The sequence below is a fragment of the Microtus ochrogaster genome, unplaced genomic scaffold, assembly GCF_000317375.1.
Source record: "Microtus ochrogaster isolate Prairie Vole_2 unplaced genomic scaffold, MicOch1.0 UNK8, whole genome shotgun sequence".
NCBI lineage: Eukaryota > Metazoa > Chordata > Mammalia > Rodentia > Cricetidae > Microtus > Microtus ochrogaster.
In genome coordinates this window covers 9,253,002-9,275,374 of record NW_004949106.1, presented here as the reverse complement: position 1 = coordinate 9,275,374, position 22,373 = coordinate 9,253,002, and the positions used below count along the sequence as shown (strand labels likewise).

General features: G+C 39.2%; 1 protein-coding gene across 1 annotated transcript in view; it reads right to left on the bottom strand.

Annotated features, from left to right (window-relative positions):
• Nucleotides 1-22,373, bottom strand: part of Col5a2 (collagen type V alpha 2 chain) — a 128,665-nt gene that overhangs the window by 61,640 nt on the left and 44,652 nt on the right. Inside the window, exon 2 of the mRNA XM_005366389.2 lies at nt 4,089-4,313. Within this exon, the coding sequence (XP_005366446.1) occupies nt 4,089-4,313 (225 nt within the window). The remainder of the gene's footprint in view (nt 1-4,088; nt 4,314-22,373) is intronic.

Genomic DNA, 22,373 nt, shown 5'->3' with positions numbered 1-22,373 from the left:
TCTAGTGTTAGTAAAGCCTACTCTTATCATAAATTATGTTTAGAGTTGTCTGTTGTTTTTAATACTTTAAAAGAGTCAAGAGGTTTAGTTCAAATGCAAATTGTATTGAACGTCCAACTCTGCAATGGAAATCTGTAACCCACGACATGTCCTCTGTCCCGTGCTTACTGGTCTCTGTCAAGCCCTGTGCCACTAGAAGTCACTGCTATTTCTTTCATGTATATAATCCTCATGAATAAGTAAATGATATCAGGTACCCAATTTTTCCTTATTCTCCTATCCTTGTCTGCGTATGGTAATAGATAGTTACATCACACAAATCTTTGCATAATTTGTCTTCCTGTTTGCTTTTCAAATCAGGATCTCATCATGTGAATCCAGGACAGTCCATTTAGCAGCATTAGTTTCCCCACAATTAATTATTTGGGTTGTTTCTGGCTTTTTTTCTAACTACTAAAGATAGCTTATTACCCTGCCATAATATTTTGAAAAATGGAACTGAGAGAAATAGAGAAATTGGGATAATTTGGGGTTTTGATGGACCAGCCACGAACCATGTCAATTATTATAAGTGATGTGAAATGAATAAATATGACCCCCTGTAAGCATATTTATAAGACAAATTTCCTTAAACTCTTTGAGCCAATGAATAGATAATTATAATTTGACATATTATCAATATACCACCTCCTGAGGTTGCAGCCGCTTGATCATCTTGTAGTCAGTGAACAAAACTCATAACAATAGCTGGTGATACAGTATGCTAACAAACACCACTATATTGTTCAATTTGCTAGATGAAGCAATGTGACTGATTCCTAATTTTGATTTTAAGGAACTCTGACAGGTATCATAGTCAAATTTCCTTTAAAAAAAATAAGTCATTTCTTCTCCTATTTTTTGTTATTGAAATTTTATCATTTGTAGCTGAAATTTCTTTCTATTTAAAACATTGTCATCCTTTGTGACTTGAATTACAAATTTACTTTATTGCTTGCATGCCGGCGTGTTGTAGAATAGTGTTTTGAGGTGTGCTGCTTTTGTTCGTGCTTCGTTTGTTTAACTCTGCGAAGCTGTGATGCTTTGCCTGCCTAAAACACCTGATGGTCTAAATAAAGAGCTGAACGGCCAATAGCGAGGCAGGAGCAAGGATAGGCGGGGCTGACAGGAAGAGAGAATAAATAGGAGGAGAAATCTGGGAAGAAAAGGAGGAGCAAGAGAACAAGGAGAGGAGGACACCAGGAGCCAGCCATGGAGCAAGAGTGAAAATAAGATATACAGACGCAAGTAAAGGAAAAAGCCCAGAGGCAAAACATGTTTGGGATAATTTAAGTTAAGAAAAGCTGGCAAGAAACAAGGCAAGCTAAGACCAGGCATTATAAGTAAAATAGCCTTCATGTGTGTGTAATTATTTGGGAACTGAGTGGCCGTCCCCCCAAAAGAACAAAGAGCAAAAGGGCAAAAACAAACAAACGTTTGTTTTTATTTTGTTTTCCTTGTTTGTTTGCATGCTGGGAAATGAACCTAAGGCCTCACTCATGATGTCTGAATACTTTACCGCTGGACTTGACCAGACCCTGAAAAAAAGCCTTCTATGTTTCAGGATTACAAAAGAAATCTGTTATTTTTGACATGAGTAGAATTCTCTTTTATCTCATATTCTGTCAACTATTTGTGCTTTGCACTGCTTTAAAATGTGTGATTGTTGTGAATCTAAGATTTGTCTAAAATGCAACCATTTTAGAGGTCTTATATTAATTAGTATTCATGATAAGAATACAATAGAATGTTCACATTTCTAAGCCTTTGCTTATCTATTATAACTTTATCAGCTATTTTTTTCCGTGTTTTATCTTAACTATAGATATTTGTTATTGCTATGAATGGGATATATTTTATTCTCGTTATTTATATTATAATGCAACTATTTTACAGAACAAATCTGTACATTTCTGCTGGTTAATTTTATGCTATACTGCCTTACGGTAATTTTTTATTCAGTTTCCTTAGGTTTTATAAATGCACACTTTTGTTTTTGTGGAAATGATGATTGCCTTCAAAGAGCATGTCTAGAGTGGCTACTGACTATCCGCCACCAGTCATGCAAAATGCACAGAGGGAAAGATTATAATTTTCAAATTTCTGCCCGGTTTTCCCAGCTAGCGAAAGGGTTTGCCCAGGTTCTGTTAGTGCTGCAGGCAGTTTTCGTCCATTACATCATGGTTTTCTCTGCTCCATTGTCTTAGCTTCTTTGGAGACTTTTCAATTATATGTGTATCTTCTACATAGTGTCTGCCTTTTGATATGTTTAATTCTTCTTGATTAATTTTTATTTTTCTCTTCTCATGGATGTCATCTCTACCTCTTCTGTAATTTGTGCACAGTCCCCTCATTGTTCAATTTCCTGGCTCATCTTTCTGTTTTGTTTTTCCTATTGCTTTCATATCACCGCACATGGATCCTGACAGAAGGGTTTTTCTCTTAGACACAATTATGACTTTCCTAGGTTTCGACCTGAAGGCACATCTTAGTACTTAGTATGCCTTATTTATACTTATTTATACATAAAGCACCCAGCACTCAGAAAGCTCTAGAAATGCTGAGAATATTGTAAGCTCAATTTGGTATGAGTTAATTTTGTTTGGATTTGATGCCTGGTCCTTAGATCTTGCTAGCCTTGAACTCAGTCTGTAGCTCAGGCTGACTTTGAACCCTTGATCTCTCCTACGTCACATTCCAACTCCTCAATTAAAGGCCTGCGCCACTGTATTCAGCTCCAGAAATTTTACCTGGTCTATGACCACACATATGCCAGTGTGGTTTTGTCTCATAAATTTAGCTGAAATCAGCTACCCTTACTTCATGCTTCATTAGTATAAGTCTGCTGCCATTCATTGCCACTACTTCTCTTGGGAGGAGTCACACTCCCCTGCACTAGTTAGCGGCAGGAAGTTAGCAATTTTGCTCTCCGACATTTGCCGACACACTCTCACGTGCTATTTCTTTATCCCCATGGTTTAATTGTACTGATTCCTGGGCCCCTATGAAATTAGGTCTGCTTCCAGGAGCTTCTTTGTCTTTATCATTCTATGACGTGTGTTTATCATACCGTACAAATTTGAGTTTAAGTATTGATCTAAGGTGCATTGTTTCCGATAAATAATATCCAAGATGAAAAGATATAAGTGGCTGTCTAATATGTCCATGTATGTACTGTTGAATACTTCATTATATTTTTGTTGTCAAATGGGATTTGTGAAAAGCAGAAGGAAACCTTGATAATATTTTGACAATGGCAGTACAAGGAACAAAACAAACAAACTTAAAAGCTTAGTGTTGGCCTTATGTAACTCATTAAAATATGAAAATGTAATGCATGCCTGTCTCTTTGATTAATAATCAAATTGATATATATATATCAATTACACTTAAATACATTTTTAAAAAACCTTTTTAAACCCCTGAATTATTATCCTTCCTTTCTCCAAGAACTTGCTTCCATTTCTTTCCAGTACATCCTTCACACTAATCATGCCTTGGATTTTTGAGGTGATGTAAGATAAATTGCTAGATCAGTAAACTTTATTATGAATAATTTTTGTATTCTATAGGGTGAAGCTTGTACCGGAGGCAATAAATATGTGTTCTGAATTTTCCATTGGATATTAAACAATGAAAGTCCACAAAGTATCTTGGAGGCACCCTTTATATACAAAATAACAACAGCCATTTATGATGCACAATCGTCCTCTAATTAGATATAACTGTTTAAAACACGGTCCTCTGATAGTTAAGAAAACAAGAAATCATTGTGTATCCATTTCTATATATTAATCAGCCTCAGGAGGGAAAACCAGGTTCTCTACTTGCTCCATGAGTTTCATTACACACACACATATATTATATCATATTATATATATAATATATTATATTATATATATTAGTTTGCTGATTTCAAAGTCATTAGCCCCTGAGGTCACCGAGTTAGTTGCTGTGATTATTCATTCAGATTGTTGAACTATGTGGGCAATAATTACTCTGAAATAAAGCCATGGACTCGATTCTGAAACAGCCGTGAGCATGCTTACCAAAATTAGTGTCTGCACCTCCAGGGGTTTGTGGGCATACTGGACAGCACTCTCCAGGAGGTTTTATAGGATTGGCACAGCTGAGCATTTCTGGGCACTCTATCTTGTCACAAAGAATGGCACCATTGTCACAGACACAGATCTGGCACGCAGAAGGTTTCCAAATGTCTCTATTTAAATACATCTGGCCGCCTTGAGTACAGGCCACTTCTTCATCATATTCATCTGAAATAAAAACGAAAAGATGATAGTAATTCATACTTTGTGGAATGTTTAAGATAATAAAGTATCGTTTTGGTCTTGAAACTTCTAAGAAGTAATATCCTAGGGCTTGAGACCTAGCTGGATCAGGAAAGCCCCTGTTGTGCAGGCATGGGGAGCTGGGTTTAGATTCCCAGCACCCATATAAAAGACTGAGCAAGTGTAGTCAGTCACGTATGTCTGTAACCTAGTACTGGTAGGATTTCCAAGAGCTACCCAACCACTCAACCCAGCCAACTTCAGGGAGAGATTCGGTCCCAAAACACAGATAGAAAGCAGTTGTGGAAGGTACCACTCACAGAGGGAAGGGGGAGGAGGATAAAGAAGGGGCGGAGAGAAGAAAAGGGACTAATCTCTTTAGAAGACAAAAGACAGATGGATTTATTCACATAAAACAGTGAGTATCTGTTCATCATGTAAAGATAAATGAAATACGTGTCCCCCTAACAGATGACGAGGAAAAACATGCTCCAAAGTAAGTATGCCATTTCACCAAGGAATGCTCCTCACAAGACTTTACTTTCAAAATTATGAGTAATTGTGCATAATACAGTTTGGTAAAGAAGAACAGAAAGAAACAACCTGAAAACAGAGAGCAAAAAGGATTTTGAGAGGGAATGAGTGACTTCAGTCCGTGTGGACCCTAGATGACTTTGTACTTCCTGGAGATTATATACAAGTAAATCTCAATCTCAAAAGAGTTCAAGCAGATTCGTGTACTGAGAGAAACTTCCAGAGAATAGCATATGGACTTCTGGGAATTGTTTTAAATCCGAATTGAAAATGAAATAACCATTTCCTGTCTCTTGCATTACGTTTCCTTTAACCATGCCAAACTGAGGATATTTGTTTTTTAAATTGTAACAGAAACACAAAACTCATACAGATAATGACAAAAATATCTTTACATTGAAACCAATTCATCAAAGTCATAACAAAAATAATATTGTGGGTTTTATGTTATTTTATTAATTACCTTTCTATATTTAGATAGAAGGTTTTTGTTTGGTTGTTTGTTTGTTTCTTTCTTTCTTTCTTTGTTTCCAAGACAGGGTCTCTCTGTAGCTTTGGAGCCTGTCCTGGAACTCATTTTGTAAACCAGGCTGGCCTCGAACTCACCGAGATCTGCCTGCCTCTTGTCTCCCAAGAGCTAGTATTAAAGGCATGTGCCACCACCCAGCTGATAAGTTATTTTTAATATTGAGAAATATGTACACGTGTGTACATGTGAAGCAACAACAGTTTTAGTTAACTTGAAAGAATGCACATATTATATGATTAGCTTCAATAAGAGGCCAACCTGTGCATAACAGAACACAGATAGGACCATAGCACAGTTCTAAATACTCAAAACTTCTCGCCCTTAGCACCAGAACTCCTCCATATGGCAACGGCAGTTGCTTTCTGGTCTGCACAAAATATCCCGTTGCCTGGTCCCTAGATCCCAGTTCCTTCAGTTTTCCTGTATCTTCATGGCTATCACAGGCTACAGCTACCAAGGGTTTTTCTTCAGAATCCCAACCCATATGGCCTTCTTCAACAAGGAGACAATCTGTTCCCTTGTTTAAACCCAGCTTCCCTCTAGAGCTTTCTGCAAAAACCTCACAAAGGAAAATGAGCATCTCAACCCTTCTAAAACAGTTCTCAACTGGCATTTTCAATACCTCCACAGAAAGATGAAAGGCAATTGAGCAGAGGAACTGGGGAGCACTCAACCCACAAGCTTCTTCAGGTGCCGAAGTTCCAGGAAGGAAACTGAAACAACAAAACAGTACCCAATTCCCAGCAATAAACAGGTCATCTGTCAAGTGCTCAGAACAAGACAGGGATGGACACCTATATCACAGCCCACCCTCTAAAACTCAGTTATCATCACAGAGGAAGAGTCAATAAGATTGTGAGAGCCTGGCCAGGCCAGCCAGGACTGCACAGTGAGATCCTGTATCAATATTTCCAAAAAGAAGGAAGGGAGGGATAGAAGGAGGGAGGGAGGGAAGGAGAAACCAAGAGAGAAGAGAGGAAGGGTTGTGAGATACAGAAACAGTGGCTCTCTCCAACCAAACACTATGTCCCAGATATGTCAGAGCGGCACACCGGAGCTCACATCAGCAGGAATTGATTGCACGAGATCAAGCCAATCAAAACCTGAGCATGAGCAGAGGCGGGGCTTCTGAAGCCCCACCCCTAGTTGAGGATTTGTTGGCAACTGGTGGCTTGTGGGGCAGGGAGAGTCAAGATATTGTCAAAGATGTCCCGCTAAGGCCACCTACATCCATGCACCTTCAGGCAGCGCTACATGAACCCTAAATTTAAAGTAAAAGAACAAACAGTACTGGGGAAACTAAGCGGTCAGGGGATGCTAGAGTAACTGGAGAAGAGGAAATGGAGTCATTAATTAAATTGCATGTGCATGTATGAAATTCTCAAGCAATAGAATGTGCTGTGCTTGCATTAAAATTAGTTTTAAGCATTCTCCTTCCAAAATAAACATTCCAAAACATGATCCATATAAACATGGACTCGGTTCACAGTTAATGGAACTACTACAATAAATAGATAAATTTAAAATAACTTCTGAGCGCCAATATGGCTCAGTGGATAAAGGCGTCTGTAGCCAAGCTTGAACTCAAGCCCAGGGGACTCCGCGAAATGTAACGAGAGCAGGCCCAGAGTTTTCCTCTGTCTTCCACGCTCAAGTTCCATGTTCCCCATCTCTTCCACACAAACATGTGGACAGGCGCACAGAATAAATAAATAAACTTAATTTTCAGAATCAAAGGAACTTTGCTCATTAAGTTTCTGGTTGAGGAAGCAAAAGCTACTTTCTGTTTTTAAATTCATTGCTTGAAAATTAAATAATCTGTTAGGTCAAATAGCTATTTCTCTACAATTTGGGGGGGTCAAGGTTGAGGGTTGGTAATGTTCAAACATATTAACGGGATGAGGTGGTATTGGGTATGTGCTGATCATTCAAATACTGAAGATATATGTGTTCTGTTTTATATATAAATTTATCACTATGGAACATCATATATTAATATATATAGTCTGATATATAATGCTTTATACAACATTGTGAAGTTATATTTATTTATACACTAAAAATAGATTTGTATAAACTATTATGCAATGTATTAATACTAATTAAATATAATTAATATAGAATTGTGCTTATATAATTTTAATTTTGCAACAGTGTGCTATAAACAACAAATTTAAATTCACATAGATAATGAAATATTCTTAGAAATAGTGTATTATCACATGTATTAGTCGTGATGACATGCAATATAACTGGAACTAAAACTGGAAAGTAAAAATACCCAAGATGGCATGCAAATTTTCACTTGGGTATTACTAAAATGTGTACAAATCTCAGCAGATAGCTTAATCATATTTCTGCAGCGACTTTAGGAAACAAGGTCTGGAGAACATTTTCTCCAGCTCACTAGTCCGTTTGTGTTGTTTGGAATACTTTTGCCTTTGTCGACAAAGCTGTTTCTATTCCATCCCTAACTTAAAAGTCATTTCTTGTTCTACATCTTCTCCTGGTGACTGCTGGGAATTTTTCAAATAATCTGTACTGTTTTCTCTGAAAGCCAAATAAACTTGTTCTTGACCCCAAGAAGCAGGGCAGGGAGCGGGAGGAAGTGAGAGAGAGAGATTGGAAAAAAAGACTCACCCTTTCAGTCCTGTGTTAACACAAATGAGAGCGATTTCTCCCTGGAAGTCTGAGACAATATGATCTTAGCTCCAGGGGCAGAGAAGGGGCCACTCTATAGCTTTCTTGAAATGGCAATGCAAAAGCTGGTTTTGTACTCGGATTCATCCCTGGTCTCTTTCTCCTGAGAATTTATAATTACACTTAAGATGATATGGACACGTAGTCAGAATGCTTTTACACGGCAAGGAGATGAAAACCCACATTCACTTCTGAGGCATGCCTTCTCCTCGCCCCCACAAGAATCTGTTCCCATCACAGAGGGCCCAGTGAAGACTTGCTGTGCATGTCTGAAGGAAATATGTGGGCACAGAAAGAGTGCTTAGAAAATAGAGCTCATAAACTCCTCTGTGTTTCTGCATGGCCGTTGTGCAGAACGTGGCTACCGTCCTTTGTGTTTCGACAGGGCCAATTACTTAAATGAAAAGCAGAACAGGAAACAAAATGATGAAAAGAATTACAAAGATGTTGCCGTGACAGAATTATTGCATGAATACCAGCAAAGGAGTGTGAATTTTCAAATGAAATCCTGAGAAATCTAATAGTGCCCTCAAGACTCTGCTACTCAATTCAGAAACAGAATCCAGGCTCAGATCTGTAGTCTAGATTTGAGTCCTAGAAAATACACGCACATGCACTCATACACACATCACACACACACACACACACACACACACACACACACACATCCTGCAAATCTGTAATTTCATGCTGCTTGCACTTTTTGCTGCTTAGAGTTTATTAAAGTCACTAACATTTGAAAAAGGTCAAAATATGGCCGTATTTTTACTCTTCTCTAATTTCTGTGATGTAATTTCCCACATTTGAACTGCAGGCTACAGGATTGCTTTCCCTTACTAAGTACCACAGCAGGCTGACGCCATTGTGAGTCACCCACAAAGATCTGGCACGAGGATCGTGACGGAGAGATGCATTTTGTTTAATCATCTTTTTCTTGAAATCAACTCAATGGCTCTATGTTTATAAAAAGTTTTCTTTTATATAGATCTGTGTTCTTACAAATCTGATGTGTTTTCGGATTTAATTGTCCGAATTCAGTACTTAATCACTAGATGGCAGGGCACACACACCATCTTTTAACAACCAACAACTAGAAAAGGAAGATTTTTAAAGCTGCCCTTTGCCAACTCTGAGCTAACATTCCCTGCTTTTCCATTCCTTCCTACGCAGTTTATGTGCAAAAGATGCCCACATAAAAGATCTCAAGTTCAAAGCCAGCTGGGGCTATATCATGATATTTTATCTCAAAAAAGAGAGGTAGGGGAGGAGAGGAAAGGCTGAAGAAAGAGGTAGGGGAAGGAGGGGAAAGGCTGGAGAGACATGGGGGGGGGTTATAATCACCTACTACTCTCGCAGAAGACTTGAGTTCAGTTCCCAACACCCAAAGTTGATAATTGTCCTGTAAATCTAGTTCCAGGGAATGCAGTAACCTCTTCTGGCCCCCACCCACCAACTCACAAACAGACAGCTCACACACAAAGAAGGAAGGAAGGAAGGAAGGAAGGAAGGAAGGAAGGAAGGAAGGAAGGAAGGAAGGAATCTTAAGAAATGAAAGATATATATTGAAACCTTTGTAAACCAGAGATACTTAATTCCCAAACAATATAACTAACGTTCTTCTTCATAGAACCTGAAGAAAATAGTTTTAAATCTATGCTCGTACTACTATTAAGCCTTAAAAGTAAAACTGCGAATAACCTAAGGGCCTTTAACTATAGTTCACTGAAGGTCTTCCCTGTAGAAAGTATGCCATGCCCTTATATTGCAATAACTTCTCCTCTCTTGTTCAGACAGATGTTTGTTCTGATCAATTTCTTCTCCTGAGCTGTAAATTCATTGGGTCCCCAAATAGTGGCCATCTCAGGAATGTTTGCCTGATGTCTTATAAGAAGGCTTTTATAAATTTCTGTCTCATAGTGTGGATGAGGATCAAAGGAAAGTATATATTGAAAAACAGCACTTTCATCTCTTAAATTTCCAGAGGACTCTTATTTTGAATGAAAGGAAGTGGGTAACATGGTGGATTGACAGAGTGCCTCTGGTGTCAAGACCTCTGTGAGGCCAGACAGGAAGAAGGAAGTGTTGGTCCCAACAGCTTGTATTTCTGAACAATTGCCTTCCTGACCAAGTTCACCTCATCCCACGCTGGGGTTGTGAAGGTCTGGGATGCCATATTTAATGCTCGCTTCACTTTCCTCTTGTGCACAAAGGATGCAACAGCAAACACTACCACCCATCTCTCTGAACCCAGCCATGGAGACTGTCCATAGCAAGGATGGACAACCACAACCGTCTGGACCTGGCTGGGGACACTTCCCAGCAAGGATGGACAACCTCAGCTTTGTCTGGCTTCCAGACACTCTTTAAGCAAAGTCTTTCCTCTCTGAAGCACCTATTAGCACAGGAAAAGACAAGGAGAGGGTCATTCATTTTTCCCTTTAGCCTCTGTCGAGTGCGTGCCAGAGGTGCCGTGTCCTTCTTTCTCACACGTTAAAAGTCAGAAGCAGCCGGGCGGTGGTGGCACACGCCTTTAATCCCAGCACTCGGGAGGCAGAGGCAGGCGGATCTCTGGGAGTTCGAGGCCAGCCTGGTCTACAAGAGCTAGTTCCGGGACAGGCACCAAAGCTACAGAGAAACCCTGTCTCGAAAAACCAAGAAAAAAAAAAAGTCAGAAGCATTGGAAGTCACCAGAGACAACTTGTTGTGTTTAAACATGAAACGCCAAAGGTCTTGGTCCTCAGCTTGCTCTGTTCAGAGAAGGTTAGATCATGAATGTAGTAACATCACCAATGGATTAAAGCAATGAGTTCACAGTTGAATGGGCTATTATTAGCACATGGGGCCCAGCTGGAGGAAGTGGGTCACTACAAGCTGTCATTGGATGATAACCCTGGACACTTTATGTCAGTTTTTCTCGCTCCCTTCAGTTTTCCAGAGGTGAGCCACTTATCTCTACACATAATCGCCCTGAAACCATCTCACTACATACAAACCAAGAAGCAGACACATCCAGTGAGCAACGACTGAAACTTTGGAAATTTTAACAAAGTTCCCAGAAACAGGGACAGAAGAATTGTCTACCACAATACCTGAAGGTTCTTGAGCTGAGCTGAAATTCCTGCTCTATTAAGAATGATTTTGTTTTATAATCTAAAGCAACATGAAAAATTTTAGAGAAGTGATTAAAATCTGAGAAATTACAAAGATGATGACCACCCCACACAATTTTAGGTCAGTCTACAAATGAACAGTCTTGGTAAATGCAGACAGAGGTAATTTCCTTAATTCTGTCATTAAAGGTTTTTTTAGTCATACACAAATGCTGTTCAGTTAACTAGCAAAACCGCTGGTCTTACTTGACTTAAAATGGAAAAAATGAAAGCAGAGACTCTCTCATGAGATACGACTTGAATGTCTTTCCATGTGCCATTTGGAAATGGGAATAAGTGTGGCCAGGTTATGAAATTAAGACTGCACATACTTATGTGCAAAGCTCATCTACAGTTCAGTCTGCAAGAAGGACTTTTCCCGCTGCTTTTGGTTGGTTGTTACTGTTGTTACTTTACTCACACACAGAGATGCAGTGCATGGCTTAAGCCCCTGATTAGATGCAAAACCACTACAGAGAATGAGGTGAACCTACCCACTCTTCTCACACAGTATTCGGAGGTACTAACATACTTCATACAAGTAAACATACATATGTATATGTATAGATAGATAGATAGATAGATAGATAGATAGATAGATAGATAGATAGATGATAGATAGAGATCTAAGTAACAATTTTATGTAACTAAATAGCTATTTGTGAGTAAACATATATAAATACACGCATACATGCATGCATGCATGCATACATATTCTGCAGCTCCCCAGCCTTTGGGCTAAGACCGAATGCAAAAGCTCTGTCTTCCTGATTTCCTTCTTCACCTGCAGATCTCAACTCAAGGGCTACTTTCTTCATAAAGCCCATCCTGACTACTTAACGAAAAGTCTCAAAGTATCACAGACACATAAACCACAATACTCTAATCCACTGATGCTTGTGACTTTCTCCTTTATTTAATCTGTTTTGTTTTATTTCCGTGTATTTTTGACACAGGGTTGCACTATGTACCCCAATCCAGCCAAGACCTGGGATAATCTTCAATCCTTGATCCTCCTGAATGAGCCTATAATGTGCTGAGATTGTAGGTCACCACCACTGCATCCAGCCTTGCTCTCCCCTGATGGCTGCTCTCCTTCTGTTCTTTATGGAAGAGCTTTCACTCCTGTGTGCTTTGTTGGCCTCTTCATGATGCGATTGCAACTCTCTAACTTTTCGGCTTTTCTCTCTAACGTTTGCTGATAGCCTAAAACCATGCCAGGATTTCAGTAAGTGATCAATCAAGATTTGTGGAATGAATTTGGTGAATATTGTTTCATTATGATTCTTTAGGTTGTAGAACAACCTTTGGTATGTAAGAAAGAACAATCCTTCCTAAAGTCAACTGTAGGACCAACGATGAGATATAGATCATACTAGATGCAAACATGATTTCTTTTAGTTCTGGGCCATTCCATGAATTGCAAGGAAACATCATTTAATTTTTTTATTTCAGCTATGGGTCATACTTGCAAGAACATCAAATAATTGAGAGAGATTGGAGTGACACTATATAGTAACATTTTCATTGCAGATATCTTAATCTAAAATGGACGTTTTGTATATTTTAATTTTTTGCTTATTATAGAACTTGCTTCAAAGATATTGTGGTAATATTAACTAGAAGAGACGCAAGTGGGTATAAAATTAGATATTTTGTCTAAGACAATTTTTCAGAATTACTTCAAATCTCTATCTTTTCACTATCTTTACATTGTATTTTGCCTTCTCTCTCATCATTCCTGATACAAAAAATAATAATTAGTGTTTATAGACAAAATGTTTATTTCAGAGGCTATTGAATAGCCTGGTCGATACAGTACTTGCCTCGTATGCTCAAAGTCCTGGGTTCCAGCTTTAGTACCACATAGTCAAAATGGTGAAATACATCTCTAATCCGAGCAATTGGGAGGTGAAGGCAAGGATTAGGGTTCAAAGTCAACCTCAGCTACATATTGAGTTCAAAGCCAACTTGAACTAATGTAAAGAGAAGGAATATCTAGATATTGTGGTAATCAACTTCTTTGTTGTAATTTTTTCTTTATCGACTTGCTACTTATTCACTGCCCTCTGATTAACTATTTGGGATTTATTTTTATGATCAACAGAAGAGTGTTCAATTCTTTTAAGGGGTTTCTGATTCAATTCATTGCATTACAAAGAGTCCTATAAGACTTGGAAGAAAGTTTCTAAAGCAAAGTTCAAGCATTGCCTCTTTCTCCTCTCTTCCCTCTGAACTGGGATCCAGGGGATGGTACAAGAGGCAAGGAGCACCCGTGCTTTCATCCCAAAGAGAAATTTCTAGTTTCTTTTTTTTTTTTTTTTTTTTTTGCTTGTTTGTTTTGTTTTGTTTTGGTTTTTCTGTAGCTTAAGAGTCTGTCCTGGAACTAGCTCTTGTAGACCAGGCTGGCCTCAAACTCAGAGAGATTCACCTGCCTCTGCCTCCCGAGTGCTGGGATTAAAGGCGTGCACCACCACTATCTGGCTGAGAAATTTCTAGTTTTATCAAATACTTCGATTACATAGCAAAGTAAACTTGCACCAAATTTTACTCTGCTCTGCAAAGGCTTCATTTACATCATTTTGCAACTAATACAATCAGGTGATTTCACTGAAGAGCAAAAGCAAACCTCAATTTCACCTTGCATCTCCCTTCCAAGTCCCTGTCCGAGCAGACAGTGGGTTCTAACTAAAGATGGAATCATTACTTGAGAGCCTAAGTTCATTTCCGAGACTTTGCCCCCAGTTTACCCTTTTATAATATGCATTCCCAGTTATATGAGTCACTTTACTGTAGGGTTAAGGTCAAGGCTTGCTGGATTGAACCTCAGAACCGGCTGAACACCATTCACAGAGAGCTTGGCTATGGAGAGCTACTTTAGTGGGTGTTGGGCAAGCATAAGGAAGGGGGAGGGGGGGAGAAATAGAGGGACACACAGAGAGAGGAAACAGGATAAAGAAAGAACGGGGGAGAGGAACAGAAAGCTCAGGACAGACAGTGGGCAGACAGAGAGAAAAAGAAAAGGGCTGAAACCAGCTTGCCTTGGTGGGGAAAGGGGAGATTGGGAGTGGGTGGAGCTTATCTCTTAAAGGGACAGGGTTCCCAGGTGATAGGGCTGGCCAGCATAACTATAACAGAAACAACAAAACCATATAATGGCCTGCCTGACGATACGCTGTTTATTCAATAAAGAAAAACGTAGCATCTATTATTATGATAAACTCTAGAAATAAAAGCGGTGGTAGTGAATGTATGCTTTCCTGCCTTTGCAGACTGAAGAAGGAAACAATGTGTCAATAGACCTAGGCTAAAATAACATCACTCTTTAAACATAAAACTGGGGCAAACGTGGATGCTGGAACACTGCTCACCTAGGTGGGAGAGCAGAGACATCAAAAACTTCAGTGATGTTAATTCCGTAATGCCTTATTTCCTTTCTCTACCGTGCTGAGCGCCACCCTTTTTATTAGGAAGAAAACCAAATCCAAAGTGGTTCCTTCCAGAACCCCTGTTCTAAGATGTGTAATAGTGTTACTCCTGGCTCATGCTGGCAATTGGCCACTGACTCGTTTTGTCTGCCAGCTGTCCGGCATACATCTGAAGAAACATGGTACTTCCCCACACCCACTGCTCCTGCTTTGATTCCTTTACCATCTTTGCCCTTCTCCCTTGCCTAAGGGGAAACAATAGCACTCTTGTTTCTAAATCTGTTGGTATGGCCACAGAAGGTGCCTTGGGAGAAGGTTGTTGCTCAGTAGTCTGCAGAATGCCCCAGAAGCCAGGACAGAGATGCACAGGAAAACAGGGAGGGGATATTTGTTGCCAATGACTAACTCTGGCAACAGGAGGATACACTGTAAATGTGTTTTTGTAAATGTGTTTTTCCAAGTCCAATTCCATAGCCAATTTTTTCAAATTTAGATTCAGAATTCTGGATTATATTCTCATGACATTTTCCATTTTTTAAAAAAAAAGTTATTATGCAATGGCTAGTTTGAAAAAAATTCCCTTGCAAGTGCTAATTTAGAATCTAGTAAACAGTGAGCATTAAGATACATATCAAAAACTCACGCCAGGATTTCATTTTTAGTTTATACTAAGAAAATCCACTTATATCAGTTCTTTATATTGTGTGAGTCTGTTTGCTGTATGCTTGATTACATCCACGCCAGAGATGCGAGAGTTATACATACTACTCCAGAAAAACTTTCAGGAGCGAAAAAGAAACATTCATAAAATAATATTTTAAAAAAATATGTTTGCCAAGGACTTTTCAAATGAAGTCCATTCTGGCCAGTTACTTCTTAAGTGATTTCAAGTAGTCCCAGTGACGCTATATATGCATATGTATGTATGTATATGTGTGTGTGTATATATATATATATTTTAGACTTTCACCTCCTATAAGATCTAAACCTTATACTCTTGTTGAATGGAGGGCAGACAATATGGTAGAGGTGGGCAATAGGGTGAAGGTCCGCAAAATACCATTCTTTGTATTCAGTGTAACCATTTCAACCATTAATTCACAGCAACTAAATTATGCACACTGGACCCATACTGAACAACACTGCCATCAATCAAGGAAGCCCGGGAACAGTTGGACAGCTAAGTAAGTCCCTCCTCTTTACTGCTGAACTAGTGGCTCGTGATAGATTCTGGGGAGGAGAAATGGATGTCTTTAGTTGTGCACCAACTGCTGAGTCCACCAGGCTCCAAAGAATGGCTCCAGAAGCGTTGCCCATCCTGGTTTATCTCAGTGAGTCGCAAAAACGAAACAAATACATCTAAACGTGAGAAAATTTAAGTAGAGAAAAGAACATGGGTAAGGGTGGTGGGGGTTGAAAGTGGTCAACACGCATGGCTAAATGTTCAAAATTGTCTAAGACAAAATTTCATAAATGTTTGAGAGTGAGATGAAACCGATTCTTAAGCAGACCTTGAAATGTTCAAGGAATTCCGCATGGTGCCATGAAGAAGATTGTCTGGAAGGTGAAAGGGAATCCCGTGAAATAATCACTGAGAAGAGGAGAAGTGTCTTATGGGTAGACTCAGAAGGGGGAATATCATACATAAAAGAGGTACTACAGGGTTTTGGTAAAGATAGAAACTTTCTAAAGTACAAGCAAAAGTTAGTGAATCGTGTAGCCTATGATTCAAATACCTACGCCCTCTCTCATCACTCTTGCCCTTCGTTAGACAACCAGACTTCTGCGTTAGAGAGAATACAATTTTGCACAAATAAAATTTTGAAGTTCAAAATCTAATGTGAAATTTGATTAACTGGATGAAACAAATGGATAATAAAGCTTGCATGAAGGAAAGAAGCCCAAGAGTATGAATTAACTTGGAAAAAAAATAGGAAAGTTAGCATTAGACATTTTGAAAAGAGAGGCTTACGATCAATGTTTAAAACTGAGGTTCTTATTATAGGAAAGAATGTGAGCTCTGTGCTTTCTCTTCAGTTTCTCTTAATGGCCAGTATTTCATCTCCAGGTGCATTGTCCATGCAGTCACGAAATATCCCTGTTCTAATATCCGGCGAAAGTTCCCCCAGCTTTCCTGAGATCCTGTAGGATATTGATGGGAAAACCAAGTCCATGTCATAAATAAGCCTTCAGATATTTGCATGAATATGGTTAGCAAATGGCTTCATTCCAGCTATCATTTCCCTTTTTAGATTAGTTTATAGGGCACAGGAAATGACTTTCCCCAGAATATTCTGCTTTTATTGCATAAAAATAACTCTTATTCATAGCAAACAATAACAACATTGTGCTCTCTGTTTTCTTTAAACTAACCAGATAATATTTGTTTGTTTGTTTATTTTCCAAAATGTTGGGATATATGCAACTTGAAAAGTATGATTTAAAAACATCAACTATGTACATTTTAAATTACATAATATACAACTCTTTACTTTCTCGCTTTTTTTAAAGTCTTAAAACTTAGCTAGTTTTAAGAACTAGCCCTAATGATTATGTAGTTGGTGTTCTTGTGGGACTCCCAACATTGGGATTCAGGGTGTCTCTGATTCTTTTGCCTGAGCTTGGGAACCTTTTCGTCCTACTGGTTTGCCCCATCCCACCTTGATGATAGGGTTTGTGTCTAGTTTTACTGTATCTTTTCAGGCCATATTCAGTGGATATCCCTAGGAGGCCTGCTTTTTTTTTTAAGGGAAAAAGAGAAGGAGTTGATCTAGGGGAAAACTATATATATATACAAAATAAATTATTTTTTAAAAGAAAAAAATTCCCTGCTTTGTTTCTGGTTTTTGCTTGTTTTCATGGCTTTCTAAAGGAACCTAAAAAACAAGCATCCCCTAACCACACAGCACAAATTCAACTGTCTTCTTTGTGTTGTTAAGTTGGGTGCAATGGATTAACTTGTTTTCTGGATTTGAAAGAAAATGAAATAAAGAAAAAACATGATTGCAGATGTTTATTTACAATACAAAAATCATGCCTTTTATAAAATCTAAATGTGATCACTTGAATGTTTGCATTATAGAAGACAATTGGGTAAATTTAGACATTCTTGTGACATTAAGGAAATATAGATGACTAAGAGGTCATTGTCAGCTATGAGATTTTTAATGATCTCATACATGGTATGACTGGGTTGTATTATCAGATGTGCATGATCAAGGAGAAGCAGAGACCTATCTCCAGCAGTCTGTCTGGTACTGTAAAATTCAACTGCAGGAAAGGACAGCATCTGTAGGTTCTGGACTGATAAACAGAGCAGTTGATTGGAAGGCATTATTAAACCCATCTGTATATACCTAGATTTCTCTGCAAGTTAGGAACTCCAAGAAATCATTCTCTGTATCCATACCAAACCACAAGTATACCAGTTGCCACGTGCTCAACATAGGTCTACATCAGAGTGTCAGTACCCATGCGTTCAACATTATTCTGCCTCATATCATACAATAGAATCAGATTGTCCGCACCTATGAGCTCTGTGTTGTGTGCTCTTTGAACCATATAACATGTAAAGAATTAGTCAGCACTTAGCGGAATCTGAAATGTGCGGTGAGTACGCACTTCAATCCGTGACCTTATGCCAGCGTACATATGATGAACTATAAATTCTAGTACTTAAAATTTCAAAAAAAAATTAATCAGAAAATTAAAAACTAATTATTTTACAGGAACTGACTAACTGGCACAATATTGGAAGTTAATTCAATTTAACATCATTGGACTTCGGAGACAATCAGAAATGTTAATGAATAGAATTGAATTGTTTTGTTTTGTTGCTCTTTGAAGGCCTGCCACCCAGCTCCCAAATAAGGAGACTTATTCTTACTTATGAATGATAGGCCTTAGCTTGGCTTATTTCTAGTCAGTTTTTCTTAACTGTTATCCCATCTACCTTTTTCCTCTGGGGATTTTATAACTCTCTAGTCTATATTTCTTTCTTTCTTTCTTCTTGGTGGCTGGCTGTGTGGCTGGATGGCTGGTGTCCGTATGGCTGGTGTCCATATGGCTGGTGTCCGTATGACTGGTGTCCGTATGGCTGGTGTCCGTATGGCTGGTGTCCGTATGGCTGGTATCCGTAGTCCTCCCCTCCTTTTCTCGCTCCCTACTTCCTTATATTTCTTCTCTCTGCATGCCAGCCCCATCTATTTCTCTCTCCCACCTAGCTGTTAGCTGTTCAGCTCTTTATTAGACCAATCAGGTGCTTTAGGCAGGCAAAGTAACACGGCTTCGCAGAATTAAACAAACATAACATAAAAGAATGCAGCACACCTTTGAATCATTAAACAAATGTTCCACGGCATGAATAAATGTAACACACCTTAAACTATTCCACAACTAGTAAATAAAAAAAAAAAGTTAAGGTGAGGATAAGATAGCAAAAACAATGTTATCGAAGTGTGAGAATGCACAGATTTTTACAATGGTAAAACTTTGTGTGATGAGAAGTTTTGATAGCTGATTTGTGTTCCAATTAAAATACTGTTAATAACTTGCCTCATCAAAAGTCATTCATCTAGGACCCGAAAGGTAGTTCAGTTGGTAAAATGTAGTCACACAAGCATGAACCTGAGTTCAGATCTGCAGCACACCTATGAAAGCTGGACCAGAACACATCTATTACACTACTTGCTGCAGGGTTGGATGTGGATCCCTGGAGTGCACTGACCATTCAGTTGAGCTGAATCTGTGAACTCCAGATCCAGTGAAAGACCTTGTCTGCTATGGGGAGAGAAAGTCTAATTTGGAGGTCTCCATCGGGTCGCTCCCTGAGGAGCTCAGGGAATCTCAGGAACAAGGGGAGGAAAAGGTTGTAGGAGTCAGAAAGGATGGAGGACACCAAGAAAACATGACCCACTGAATCAATTAAGCAAGGCATAGAGATTGAAACACAGACACAGGACCTGCCTGTGTCTACATCAGGTCCTCTGCATATATGCTATGGCTGTTAGCTTGGTGTTTTGTGAGACTTTTAACAGTGAGGGTGGGTATGTCTCTGACTCTTTTATCTGCTCTTGGGACTCTTTTCCTCCTATTGGGTTGCCTTTGTCCCACCTCAAAAGGAAGGGATTTTGCCTGCTCTCTTGTTTTGTCATGTTTGATTGTTGTCTCTTGGAGGCCTGATATTTTCTGAGTAAAAAATGGGAGGGAAGTAGATCTCAGGGAGGGAAGGGTTGGAGGGGACTTAGGGAAGAGAAACTGTGGTGGGGATGTATTCTATGAAGAGATAGTAAGAATCTATTTTCAATTTAAAAAGCTGAAATGAAAGGAAAAAGAAAGACAGTCTCATAAAATAAGGGAGAGCATTGAGAGATACAATGGGTCAACTTCTCTCTTACACACAAACACTCACACACACATCATTCATCATCTTTAAATAAAACATGCCAAGTTTCCTTTCCTTCCATGTTGCAAAGCAAGAGTATATTTCCAGGAAAGGAGCTACCCCTTGGAGGACAACACAGAGCTCCAGAGGCTGAGCTGCAGGAGTCCAGTCAAAGAGAGGGAAAGGGGATTATATGAGCAAGGAAGATCAAGATCATGATGGGGAAGCCCACAGAGACAGTTGACCCAAGTTAGTGAGGGCTCAAGAACTCTGGACCAGCAACTGTGGAGCCTGCATGGGACTGAATTAGACTCTGTATATGGATGAAAGCTGTGTGACTTGGTTTGTTTGAGGGGCCCCTGACAGTGGGACCATGATCTATTTACTCATAATTTTAAACTTGGGCCAAGTACATCTCTTAAAATTGTTCTAGAAATTGAACAGTTAGGAAAATAGTTTAGAAAAACTCATTCCTGTTCATCAAAGACAAACAATTACTATCTAGTACAAAGTCGCCCAGGCCCCTCTTCCCTCACTGAACCATTTTTATGTAAGTTGTCTGTCCTCCGCATCTGGGCACTGTTCTCTTTAAGAGGGGCCTATCCGGAATGTTCAGTAGGTGGAGAAAGGGTCCCATTATGGTGTGTTAATGGGACCCATACCCTTCCTTAGAACTCACTCCGATCAATTCAGTGCTAACCAACATCACAAACCTGAAACATTCATATTTCAAGAGTTTAAGTGACAAGGGTAGGGAATAGGAAGACCGTGGGTTCTCCAGGGCAAGAAGAATGCTCCGGAGTTACCATGTGATATTGAACAAAGCCACTATAGCAATTAATTGAGCCTGTTAACGTCACAATAGCTGAACAACTTGCCCAGGGCAATACACCTGTGTTTAACAGCACCACAGATGGAAACCTCAGGGAGCTAATTACAAGGCATCTTGACAAGAGGCTCTTAAGTGATGAAGCCTCTTCTGAGATTTCTGCCAACGTAGCCCATATTTTGCCAGTTATAATTTTAAGAAAGGAGGTGCTTCTGTTTGTGGGATGGGGAGGCAGGTCCCAGTCTTCTCGTTCAGAGCTATTTAAAGCTGCAGGTTATGTTTAAGACCATGTATGTATAATCTTTTACTTCCATAATTCAAACATTTCACTGAAAATCAGTTGCATAAAAATTATATGTGTTTTGTGATTTTAAACACAGTGTGTCTCTCAAATGGAAGGTTTTTAATTTCACTTTAAATTTAGCCTTGATTTTAACTTGGTGCTTCTCAAACTCGGCTCTCAATCAGAAACACAGAGGGCTTTTTCTGTTGTTTTGTTGGGTTTTTTTTTTTTAATACTAATTCCTACCTCCTGCTCTTATTAATTCTATTTTTTGCTTTGAGTCTGGAAAGTTCTGCTTCTGAGACACTTCTCTCATGGTTTGGGTGCAGCTGTGGGAATGGTTACTGTTTTCCTCACAACTCGTACTTCTACGATGTCCTTTTCATTAAATGGAAAGCCCAGATGATTGCCACACCCAAGTATGACCTTTCTCCTTGAGGGCCTTTCCTGACTGCTCTTCACGACAATAGAGATAAATTCTAGCTGGTATTTTCTATGCAAAAGGCTGCTGATGCCAACTTTCTTAATATTCACCTAAGGTGAAAACCCCTGTAAAGTCCAAATGTCCTTTAATCACTAGGGCCATTCAGTAAGTCAGTCAATGATAGCTCTGTGAAGGTCTGGTTTATATCACGTCAGTGAGCTTCTGATGTGAGTGTAGCTTGCAAGTTCTCCCTGAATGTTCATAATATTCATATGCTTCTATGGTCCTCTGTGTGTGTTTTATCACAGGGTAGAATTAACAAAGCAAAAAGAGAGAGAGAGAGAGAGAGAGAGAGAGAGAGAGAGAGAGAGAGAGAGAGAAAGAAAGAAAGAAAAGGAAAGAAAAGAAAAAGAAATCTCAAGAAAAATATTTGGCCCAGAGAACTTAACAAGGAAAAACAACTACCTTATAGAAAACAGATGGCGGGAGTTGCCAGCCCTTAGAAGCTGTCATCTGGGTCCAGCCCGCGTTGTCTATGTGTTTGGAAATGAGTAGAAAAAAGGAAACTACTTCACCAGAGGAGGCCCATTCTGCACCTCAAATTAAAAATTCATGTTTTGAAAGTGAAATATGCAAGATGGCTAAAGAGTGGTTGTTGTTGTTTTTGAAAGATTCTGACACGATACTTAAAGCATACAGAGTTGTAGAAGGGAAAAGGAGGGGAGATAAAATACTTTCAGCCAGGCCTGGTGCTGCAAGCCTGTGATCCTATGAGGCTGAAGCGAG